A 12,186-nucleotide genomic window follows, 5' to 3' on the forward strand; every position below is an offset into this window, starting at 1 on the left:
AATTGTATTTTGTTGTTCGAATCGTAAAAAACAAAAAAAAAGACTCAAAATCTGTGAAAGAATCATGTTTTTACCCGATTCATAGTATTGTTGGTTAAACAAAATTCACGTCTTTAAGTGCATGGTCTCGCATCAAACCGAGCTCACAACCTCTAATGGATCCTTCAAGAACTGGAATCAAATATATTTAAACCAGAAAACCATTTCTTATAACGGTGATCATTTTTTATAGCTTGTTAATTCAATGTCTTTGTAAGACAATCACATCAATGTTCATTTGTTGAAGCATTCCTCATCCTCATCCACATGGATTAGCAACTTAAAAAAAGTTAGAAGTCAACTTATATAAGGTTTATACAAAAAATACTATAATTGTTGTCATGTACTTAAAAACGTACACAACGTACATATATATATGGACTGTGGAGTGTGTCTTATCCTTATGTACATTATCTAGCTAGTACAATAATTAAAAAGAAAACGCATATAAACATTATATCACTCTTCATATGAAAAATGTCTAAAGCGACTTTTACCAAAAAAAAATTCTAAAGCGACATGATTAAAGATTCAAAAAATACTTTATCAAAATAAAATAAAAAGGTTACTCTCTAAAATATATTTCAAAATATTAGTATAGATTACAACAAAATTGCTTTAAAACCCCCAAATCTTTTTAAAAATGATTTAATACCTCAATTTTGTACATATGATGTGGAATATGTTATATGTAATTATGTAACACAGATAGCAAATACGCTGATATTTGTATAACGTGGGTAACATGATGTAGATAATTTTTATCAAAAAAAAAAAAAAAAACATGATATAGATAAAGTTTTTCAACATGTAATAATATACATAGTTTTGAACAAGTGTCAAGAAAATTGACTTATACCTCCATATCTATACAATAATATATCAAACTTTCCTGAGTACTTTAAGTTTATTACATCTGAATACAACGCGATATAACACCCAATTACAGTTCATTTTATATAATCCTAAAAATTTGATGGTTATATGATTTTATATACATGAAATTGTATATATGTCTTATTTCTCTCTATATATATCTTTATCTTTAACTAAGAGCTACGATCGTGATTTATTTTATTTTGCAAGGGAGAATCTATTCACGTAATTTTTATGTGTGTGCCTAGAATTAGTTTAGACTTTGTTGAGTATTTCAATATTTTCTAAACAAACATGTTGACAATTGATTAATTAGTAATGTCGACACTTACTTTGATTGAGATCGAGGCTGCAAGTCTTGTCCTATAAGAAGATAAGACAAAATGTACTTTGCATCAAACTCAAAAAAACTCCACAAGAAACAAATAGAAAGATGACTAACTCTCATGTCATTTTCTCTGCCTCCATCGCTCTCTTTCTCCTCCTCTCCATCTCGCATTTCCCGGGAGCTCTCTCTCAATCTGTCAAAGTTTGCAAGTCCAAATCCAACAACACATGTATAGACAAAGACAAAGCATTAGATCTCAAACTCATAGCAATCTTCTCAATCCTCATCACTAGTCTAATCGGTGTTTGCCTCCCGTTCTTCGCCCGATCAGTTCCCGCTTTCCAACCCGAGAAATCTCACTTCCTCATCGTAAAATCTTTTGCCTCCGGAATCATCCTCTCCACTGGTTTCATGCATGTCTTGCCTGATTCTTTCGACATGCTTTCATCTCCTTGTCTTAACAATAACCCCTGGCACAAGTTTCCTTTCACAGGATTTGTTGCCATGATCTCGGCCGTGTTCACACTAATGGTTGACTCTATTACCACTAGCGTCTTCACCAAGTCAGGCAGGAGAGATCTAAGTGCTGACATAGCATCCGTTGAGACTCCTGACCGAGAGATAGGGCACGTACATGTTCATGGCCATGTTCATAGCCATGCCCTTCATCATAATCTTCAAGGAGAGAATGATAAGGAGCTTGGTTCTGATTTACAGCTTCTGCGGTATCGTGTTATTGCAATCGTGAGTATTCAATTCACTCTAGTTTTTTTTTTTTTTTTTTTCAAAATTTTATTAAGAAAACAAAACACTTTACTTGATTTTAGTACAAATAAAAAGCTAACACTATAGGTTCGTTTACAGGAAAAATTAGTCTACGACGATATTTCTACATGTTAATGAAAATGATTATTCACATACGAAGGCTTGATAATGTCATTTTTCTAAGGTTAACTGGTAACTAAAATTTTACCTGTTGTAGGTTAAAAAGTGTAAAATTAAGTTCTTACCCTATTTCATGTTAGTTAGAAGAACAACGAAGAGAGAAAAAAAGAAAGAAAAGATATTTCTTTATTAAAAAGGAAAGGAACAAGTGAAATGAATAATTATTAGATTTATATATTCATTTCAACAGTTGACAAAAAAAAAATATTCATTTCAATTTATTCCACTAATTATAATTCATCTTATATTTTGAGTGACAACCATTTACACTATTTATGATTTTATTAATTAAGTGAGTAACTGAAATGAATAAAATGGAACAGGTACTGGAGCTAGGAATAGTGGTCCACTCGATAGTGATAGGACTATCCGTAGGAGCCACTAACAATACTTGCACCATCAAAGGTCTCGTCGCTGCGCTTTGTTTCCACCAAATGTTCGAAGGCATGGGTCTCGGCGGTTGCATCCTTCAGGTGAATTCCTCCTTTCCAATTTATTAGTTCGGTCTGAGTTACTCCCAACCACTGTGGCTCTCTAAACTAAGTTCCATATTGTTTGATTTCTTCAAAAACGTTGTGCTTTTGAATGATATGAAATCATATGATGAGAACTTGATAATACATGTAGGCGGAGTACGGGTGGGTTAAAAAGGCGGTGATGGCTTTCTTTTTTGCGGTGACGACGCCTTTTGGAGTGGCTCTAGGGATGGCATTATCTAAAACATACAAAGAGAATAGCCCTGATTCGCTTATAACAGTTGGGTTGCTCAACGCTTCCTCGGCTGGACTACTCATCTACATGGCTTTAGTCGACCTTCTAGCTGCCGATTTTATGGGTCAAAAAATGCAGAAGAGCATCAAGCTTCAATTAAAGTCATATGCCGCCGTATTGCTAGGTGCTGGTGGCATGTCCGTCATGGCCAAGTGGGCTTGATGATGTTTAAGTTAAGAGCGGAGCTTACAAATAGATATGTATTGACTTTTTCTCTCTTTTGCACATCAAATAATGTGCACATATCTTGTGTAATAGCTAATAAATGTAAATAAAACTGTGTTATCTAAATAATGCGAATGCGTAGTTGAATTTGGATAGTGATAAAACAATGATACTAATTTATTCCACAATATTACATGTTAAAAATTAACCAAGCAAAATGCCATTTTCACAAGCTCTTAGTAAATTACGTATGTTTAATTTGACATTTATTGAATGCAAAGTTATAAACAGAATCAAGACCTAAATGAATCCAGGATGTTAGAAAAAAAAAAATGAACTTCATGTAAATTACCAATATTTAATATATCGCTAGATGGTATCTAATCGTTCTATAAAAATCTAGCATATATATCCAGGATGTTACATATACTAAAATATAAGCAGTGTAAATCATCAACATACATATACTAAATTTATTTGTTCTGGTCAAATGCCAATGCAACTGATATAACATATCGTAGGCGTTAGATATATTAGAATCATATAGACGTGAACCACCAATGTAAACGAATATGCTTGTATATATATTTTCGTATGTTCTATATATTTATGTAAATAATGAAACTAATAGAAATTATTAGACACATATCTCATCTCATCCAAGCTCTAGAATCCGTTACTTAAATTATGCATAATATGATTATGATGTAAAGGAGATATGATTTAAGTAAAATTTTAGATATGAGTTATATATAAACAAAATCTAATATTTAAAGTATAATATATATATATAATTATATATATGTATATATATATATATATATATATATATATACATATTTGTTTGCCTTCTCAACATTATTAAATCAAGTGTAGTTTTAGCAAAGTAAATAAAAAACTTGTTTTTAGAATATAATACAAGGTAAAGTGGTAAATCACAGTTTTAAAAACTGTAGATTTATTATATAATACTTTTCTTTGTGGAAGATAGACTCCATATCGTAAGACTCATAACTGAAAATAAAGTCTTCTCTATATTAAACAAAATGAAGTTATAAATGGAAAACAAAATCTATTCTATATTGATAAAATATAATATTTAAAATATAAAATATAATATTTAAAGTATATTTTCAAATAAATTAAATATAAAAAAATTCTTAAATAAATTATTGCCCAGTAGGATAATATAGCTGTGATTTTATTATAGTAATTGTATTTTAAAAACCTGTGAATTTATAATGGTAATTGTATTTGTGAAAATAGACTATGTATCTTGGATCATTGAATGAGTGTCATATTTAAAAATAAAAATCTAGATATATACAAAGCTTGAAATTTATAGTACATAAGAAGTGAATTTTTTTGTTTTTTCCATCCCATATATAAATGGACTCAAGACAAGCTAGTTCTCTCACAAACCAAACTCATCAAGCATCCAAATACAACCATTGTTTAGCTATGACCAACCTTTACTTTAGGATCGCTTTTCTTCTCTCCCTCTTGTTGTCCTTATCTCGTAAGTAAATGCGAATTTTCATTGGTAATTCATAAATAGGTGAAAACGGTTCCAAGATTTTGCATAATTTAACCAATTATGTTTAGCAGTTTGTGATCAATTATGTCGGTTCTAAGTTAAATTCAAGCGATTTTTCACTTAAATTTATGTTTCTAATTTTTTTTTTGTCATCCAAAATTAATTAACGCTCAAAAGAGCCATTTCTGGGGAATGTTGTTTACATATGCGATATGAAGCGGTTCTGCACGAACTTTATGTTTCTATTATATTCATGAATTTTGTTTTGGATTCTTCTATATATGTCACGAATATTATCAGTTGTATACTAATTTGACATTTTTTGGTTTTTTTCTAAATTGAAGATCAAAACATAATAATCGAGGCTAGAGAAGGCAAAGAATGTATAGGAAAATGTTATAGATCCCTTACTCGTTCTCTTTCGATGATAGATTCAGAAGAAAGAGCCAACAAAGAATGCATAGACCATAATGGACTTAGTAGCAAATGTTCTCCTAATACTTCCCCTTCTGTGATTGATTCAGAAGAAGAAGTAGTACTCAACGAAGAATATATGGATGGTACTAAAGAACATAAAAGAAAATGTCATTGCAAATGTCGTAAACATAAATCTCCAACTCATTCACCTTCAATGATAGATTCAGAAGCAGGTGTCAACAAAAACCATAAAAAAAAATGTCATTGCAAATGTCATAAAGCTAAAACTCCTAAATGAATATTATATTTAAAATAGATGTAACTCTTAAATATATTTTCTTCATATAATTAATATTAATAAAATGATATATTCTCTATTTTTGTTTGATAGTGATGGAATCAATTTCCAAATGACAATTCTTAATCTTATAACATTAAATCATTCAAATTTTTCGAAGTGTATGAACGACCTCTAGAAAAGAATGTGGGATCCAAAAACCAAAAAATTGGTTTAGACACATGACAATTGTGTGAGTGTTTCTGCACAGATAAATTGGATGATAAATCAAGTCGGTTTTGAGGAGGATTTCAACAAGACTCGAGCTTCACCATGAGAGATAACGCCCCGATCGTCACTTATCTTAGTGGATCCCATGTCCTCTCTCGGCCCATGGGCCCTCCCGTTCTGACGGCCGGTCCGCTACGTCCGGGAGGGTTTAAAGACTTGTTTACCGATCCTACAAATCACCACATTATCATTCCCTGTGTTTTGTCCTCACTCACACAGTTCCGACAATCAGTTTCCGAAAGGTCACCCATCCTGAAATTGCTCTAGTTCAAGCACCAATAACATTGGAGTTCTCTAAGGACAGTTGATCGAAAAGATAAGTACACTTTGGTGACATAGGTGGCCAAGTCAATTCTTTTAAATCTCTCCGCATGCACCACCATATTTTTGAAACCACAGTGTTACAATTCACCCCCACTAACAGACCGCAATGTCCTCGTTGCACACCAAGACCGTCACTCCGACGGTGTGAGCCCTCTTGACTCCACACTCATCAGAGTTCGGCTCTGATACCATTTATAACGCCCCGACCGTCACTTCTCTTAGTAGGCCCCACGTCTCCTCTCTGCTCGTGGGCCCACCCGTGTATGACTGTCGGTCTGCTACGTCCGAGAGGCTTGAAAGACTTGTTTATCGACCCTACAAATCACCACATGATCTTTACCTTTGTTTTTTCCTCACTCACACAGTTCCGACAATCACTTCCCGAAAAATCACCCATCCTGAAATTGTTCCAGTTCAAGCACCCTTAACTTTGGAGTTCTCTCAGGAAAGTTGACCGAAAAGATAAGTGCACTTTGGTAACATAGATGGCCAAGTCAATTCTTTTAAACCTCTTGGCATGCACCACCATATTCCTGAAACTGGGGTATTACAAGAGAGTTGACTATTTGGAATATTTTGTTTATGATATAGTTGAACCTCATGGAAGTTGCTTACGCACCCATGTAAAAGGATCAAGCATTCAAAATTCATACTAAAAAAGTTTTCTAGGTTTTTGTGTGAGAGATTTCATCCAAAGAGATGCTTCTCTCTTTATATGAACATGTAGTCAGTTTCGAGATATGTACAACTTCCTTATTTATCGAACATAGATATGTATCTTTTCCTCTTTCTTGGATTCTTAACTTATCTTCTTAGAAGATAAAGGAAAATCTTCTTAACTTATCATAAGACTCATAACTGAAAATAAAGTCTTCTCTATATTAGACAAAAGGAGTTATAACTGAAAAACAAAATCTGTTCTATATTGATAAAATCTAATATTTTCAATAAATTAAAAATAAAACTGTTTAAATAAAGTAATGCCCAAATCCCAATAGGATACTATAGCTCTGATTTTATTATTTTCAAAATCTGTGAATTTATTATAATAATTGTATTTGTGAAAAGTAATTGTATTTTTGAAAAAATAGACTTTGTATCTTGGATCATTGAATGAGTGTCATAATTAAAAATAAAAAATCTAGATATATACAAAATCTGAAATTTAAAGTACTTTAAAAAAAATTGTTTTTCCATCCCATATATAAATGGACTCAAGACTAGCTAATTCTCTCACAATCCATACTCATCAAGCATCCAAATACAAACATTGTTTAGCTATGACCAACATTTACGTTAGGACCGCTTTTCTTCTCTCCCTCTTGTTGTCCTTCTCTCGTAAGTAAATGTGAATTTTCATTGGTAATTCATAAATTGGTGAAAACGGTTCCAAGATTTTGCATAATTTAACCAATTATGCAAATTGTGGAATTGTAATTTATATTTAGCCGTTTGTGATCGATTTTGTCGTTTCTAAGTTAAATTCAAATGATTTTTTGCATCATCTATGTTTCCATTATATTCATGAACTTAAATGCTTTGGGATTATTCTATGTTACGATGTTACCAACCTTATACAAATTTGACATTTTTCTTTTTTTCTTTAAATAAATTGAAGATCAAAGCATAATAATCGAGGCCAGGGGAGGCAAAGGATGTATAGGCATATGTTATAGATCTCCTACTCCTTCTCCTTCGATGATAGATTCAGAAGAAGGAACCAACAAAGAATGCATGGACCATAAAGGAGTTGGCAGCAAATGTTCTCCTAATCCTTCCCCTTCAATGATAGATTCAGAAGAAGAAGTCAACCAAGAATATTGGAACATTGAAGAACATGAAAGCAAATGTCATTGCAAGTGTCCTAAACATAAACCTCCTACTCCTTCACCTTCAATGATAGATTTAGATGAAGAAGTCAACCAAGAATATATGGACATTGAAGAACATAACAACAAATGTCATTGCAAGTGTCATAAACATAAACCTCCTACTCCTTCACCTTCAATGATAGATTCAGAAGAAGAAGTCAACCAAGAATATTGGGACGTCGAAGAACATAAAAGCAAGTGTCATTGCAAGTGTCCTAAACATAAACCTCCTACTCCTTCACCTTCAATGACAGATTCAGAAGAAGCTAAAGCTCCTACCCCCATTGAAAAACGTAAAAGAAAATGTCATTGCAAATGTCATAAAGCCAAAGCTCCTACTCCCATAAATGAATACTATATTTAAAATAGATGTAAAAATATATTTCTTCATTAATTAATATCAATAAAAAGGATCAATTCTCTATTTTTGTTTGATAGTGATAGAATCAATTTATAAATGACAATGCTTAATCTTATAACATTAAACAACCGAATTTTGGTTTAAATCCATGACAAACCGTTCCTCCTCTGATTTTGGTGCCATCAACTTCCGGATCACATGTCATGAAATAAAGAGTACAGTACTACACCAAACGCGCAAAATTCAGTACCAACGAAGCAGTAATGCAAAATCTACAAAATTACATATCTATTTTGAAAGAATCGATTTCACATATAAAACTCTAGATCAACGGAAACTTAACTAGAAGAGAAAACGAAAGGTGTGTACTTGACGAAGGACTTTCTCCTGATAGGAGGTTTATCAAAAGAATCATGAACATCTAGAAACTCAAAGCGTAATTAATAGCTTTGTTACCGCCATTAAAGTAGCGAGCATTAGCGATTTTTGTGAAGCTATCGTTCTTGTATTCGTGATTATTGGAACCGTCAGCTGCTCTGATTAGGGATGTCAATTGGGCTGTCCAGGTCCAAATGAGTCTGTCCAAATGGGACCAAGACCAAATAGAACCATGATAGTATAAACCCAAATAGGACTGTGTCCAATTAAGACCAACCCCAAATAAGACCATGACCAACTGGACAGCCCATGAGACCCAAATAATATGATTTTCTATTTTCCACCAAAACCGCAAAAGCACATATTCTCTCAAAATCGAAGAATTGCATTTTCCGCCAAATCGTAAAATCACATTTTTCCGCCAAAACTGTAAAAATATTTTTTGGAGTGAAAATGTCAGTGTAAATCCTAATTTTTAAAAAAATAAAGAAAAAGAAAATTCTCCAAATTAGTAACCCTAATTTTTAAGGCTTATTGGACGGCCATGTCCAGATGGGTTCGGCCCATTTGTTTATGGACTAAATGGGTTTCTAGCCCATATTGACAGTTTAGAATTTGGGCATGACCAAATCCGGACCATTAAAATTTGGACTGGTTTTGCTCATGGTCACGAAGCCCATTTGACATCCCTAGCTCCGATCAAGCTTCCGAGCAAGAAGAACAACGCAATATCCCTAACCCTAGCCACATTTTTCCCATTCTTGTTCAGTTGCTCACTCGCTTCATCTCTCTCACTCACTCAGAGATAGTCGTTTCTGTACCGTTACGTTTACGTACACATACTCTCCAAGCTATAAAAAACACGGACCAACGGCTAAGTTGTTGTATAATGGGCCATTAGGCCCAAATATTTCATTCCTTACTTTTTGTGTTATCCGCAGACTAATTAATTACAAAGGTTAATTATATACTATTTTGGTTGGCTAAGCTAAGAAGATTCGCTCTCTTAGCAAAAGCAAATGATAGAAACCGAAAGCTAAATTTTCTTAGTCCAAATCCATTAAATCACTCACGTTTTACCACAAATTCACATATTCATAATGCCCATCAATTAAATTGTGATAATAATTGTTACTCCATCCAACAACTACTGTCAAATTTTTTTCTTAACTAACAATTACTATCACAACATTTTTTTCCTTCTAAGTTGGAATCTATACTAGTTATATGCATGTGCCGAGAGCAGGCCTAGGACTAGCCTAAAATATTCGTGACTTGGTTGTGTAATTCAATAAGAAACATATGTTGACACTTATTAGCAACTAATGTCGACACTCACTTTGATTGAGAGAGTCTTCAAGTCTCTTCCTCTTATATATAAGAGTAATAAGACGAAGACAATCTTATCTGTTCCTCACTTACAAACTTCCACATAAACAAAGAAAGAGATGACTAAATCTCCTGTCAGTTTCTCTGCAGCCATTGCCGTCTTCCTCCTCTCCATCTCCTATTTTCCCGGAGCTTTGTCTGAATTCGACGAAGAGTGAAAACCCGAATCTGCCAACACATGTACTGACAAAACCAGAGCATTTGATCTCAAACTCATAGCAATCTTCTCAATCCTCACCACTAGCCTTATAGGTGTTTGCCTCCCGTTCTTCGCTCGTTCTGTTTCCGCTTTCCAACCCGAGAAATCGCTCTTCTTTATCGTCAAATCCTTCGCCTCTGGTTTCATCCACGTTTTGCCTGATTCCTTTGAAATGCTCTCATCTCATTGTCTCAACGATGACCCCTGGCACAAGTTTCCTTTCACCGGCTTTGTAGCCATGATGTCTGCAGTGGTTACGCTCATGGTTCACTCTATTACCACCAGCGTCTTCAGTAGGTCCAGTAGGAATGAGCCATGTGCTGATGTGGCATCCGCTGACACACTTGACCAAGAGATGGGGCGCCTGCAAGCTCACGCGCATCATGGTCATGGTCTTAATCTTAGCGATGACAAGGAGCTTGGTTCTAGTTTACAGTTTCTCTGATATCGTGTTATTGCTATCGTTAGTATACAAAAATCAAACTCTTAACTTGATTCCAATAAATATTTTTAACAAGAGGAAAATGAAAATTTGTTATAACTGCTATAATCATATATCTAGTTGCATATATACATATATCTTATTTCTTTTATATATATGCAAACAATTACATCTCATCATGCCATTAACAATTTCACTAAAGTTCTCCACATTTTACAAAAAGATTATAGGTTCTCCCCTAGGGTTAGATTATTGAATCGGTTTTTTTTTTTTTGGAAGTTCAAGCTCGAGGGTCTTATGTTTCCCAGAGACGGGACTCACACCGGGTTAAATTCATGGCCTTCGGAGAAGAGATCCCTCCCACTCGGTTTCTTTTCAATTATCCTGTTTTTTGTTCGAAACGAATCAGTTCAACCAAATTGGAAATCTTTATTTTGAATGCAGAAAATTTAGAAACTATATTGGATCACTCCAACATATTCACCATTTAGTACCTTTATATACTGATTTAATAATTGACTGAATGACTGATATTGAAAGGAATAAATGGATTAGGTATTGGAGCTTGGAATATTGGTGCACTCGAATCGGACTATCCGTAGGGGCCACTAACAATACTTGCACCATCAAAGGCCTCATTGCTGCTCTTTGTTTCCACCAAATGTTCGAAGGCATGGGACTCGGTGGCTGCATCCTCCAGGTCATCTAAACCAGTTTCAATTCGATTTTGTTTCTCCAAAGTTTGTGTTTCTGGAATAAATTGACTCATGAGATGTCTTCGAGTGGTAACGCAGAAATAGGATAACTACTATAGTTACTAAATTAATTAGTAATACATAAGATGAGAGTTTGTGAACAACTGCAGGCAAAGTACGGGCAGGTGAAAAAGGCGGTAATGGCCTTCTTTTTTGCGGTCACAATGCCTTCCGGGGTGGTTTTAGGAATGGCTTTATCTAAAACGTACAAAGAGAATAGCCCTAACTCACTCATAACGGTTGGACTGCTCAACGCTTCTTCAGGTGGACTACTCATCTACATGGCTTTAGTGGACCTTCTAGCGGCAGATTTTATGGGTCAAAAGATGCAGCAGAGCATTAAGCTTCAGATGAAGTCATATGCCGCTGTTTTGCTTGGTGCCCGTGGCATGGACGTCTTGGCTAAGTGGACTTGATGATGTGCCAATAATGGTACCTTTGACTCTTTATTTTCTTCTCTTTTGTACATATACAAGCAACGGCGGACCTATGTTCAGCAAAGGTGGGTCAACTGACCCCCCTAAAATTATGAAAGCAGTCCTTAGTTCTAGCAATTATCACTAATTGATAACTTCATTAGTTCCTTTTTGCACCCCCTATTTAAATTGTGAGAAATGGTCTCATATAGCCCTAAATGAAGTTTTTGTGACAAAAATAGTATCCCCAAGTTTATTTGACAAAAATAGCACTTTTTAACCTTATTTTTGATTTTTAAGAATTAATTAAATTAATTAAGATAAGAAACAGAAAATAGCACTGAAATTAAACACACCGACGGAGAGTTTACAATTGTGATTTCTGGTGAAGCTTCCGATCTCGGA

General features: G+C 34.1%; 2 protein-coding genes and 1 pseudogene across 2 annotated transcripts; all 3 read left to right on the plus strand.

Annotated features, from left to right (window-relative positions):
• Positions 1-1,268: 1,268 nt before the first annotated feature.
• Positions 1,269-3,271, plus strand: LOC9327178 (probable zinc transporter 10). Its single transcript, XM_002891070.2, has 3 exons — positions 1,269-1,987; positions 2,512-2,661; positions 2,816-3,271. Exons 1-3 carry the CDS (start codon positions 1,349-1,351, stop codon positions 3,119-3,121), a joined length of 1,095 nt encoding a protein of 364 aa, XP_002891116.1. The 5' UTR covers positions 1,269-1,348; the 3' UTR covers positions 3,122-3,271.
• A 3,924-nt stretch (positions 3,272-7,195) lies between these two features.
• Positions 7,196-8,265, plus strand: LOC9327179. The gene is made up of 2 exons (XM_021013824.1): positions 7,196-7,308; positions 7,589-8,265. Exons 1-2 carry the CDS (start codon positions 7,251-7,253, stop codon positions 8,203-8,205), a joined length of 675 nt encoding a protein of 224 aa, XP_020869483.1. The 5' UTR covers positions 7,196-7,250; the 3' UTR covers positions 8,206-8,265.
• A 1,763-nt stretch (positions 8,266-10,028) lies between these two features.
• On the plus strand, positions 10,029-11,847 carry LOC9327181 (annotated as a pseudogene).
• Positions 11,848-12,186: the final 339 nt, after the last annotated feature.

This window comes from Arabidopsis lyrata, assembly GCF_000004255.2.
Source record: "Arabidopsis lyrata subsp. lyrata unplaced genomic scaffold ARALYscaffold_1, whole genome shotgun sequence".
In the NCBI taxonomy this organism is placed as follows: domain Eukaryota; kingdom Viridiplantae; phylum Streptophyta; class Magnoliopsida; order Brassicales; family Brassicaceae; genus Arabidopsis; species Arabidopsis lyrata.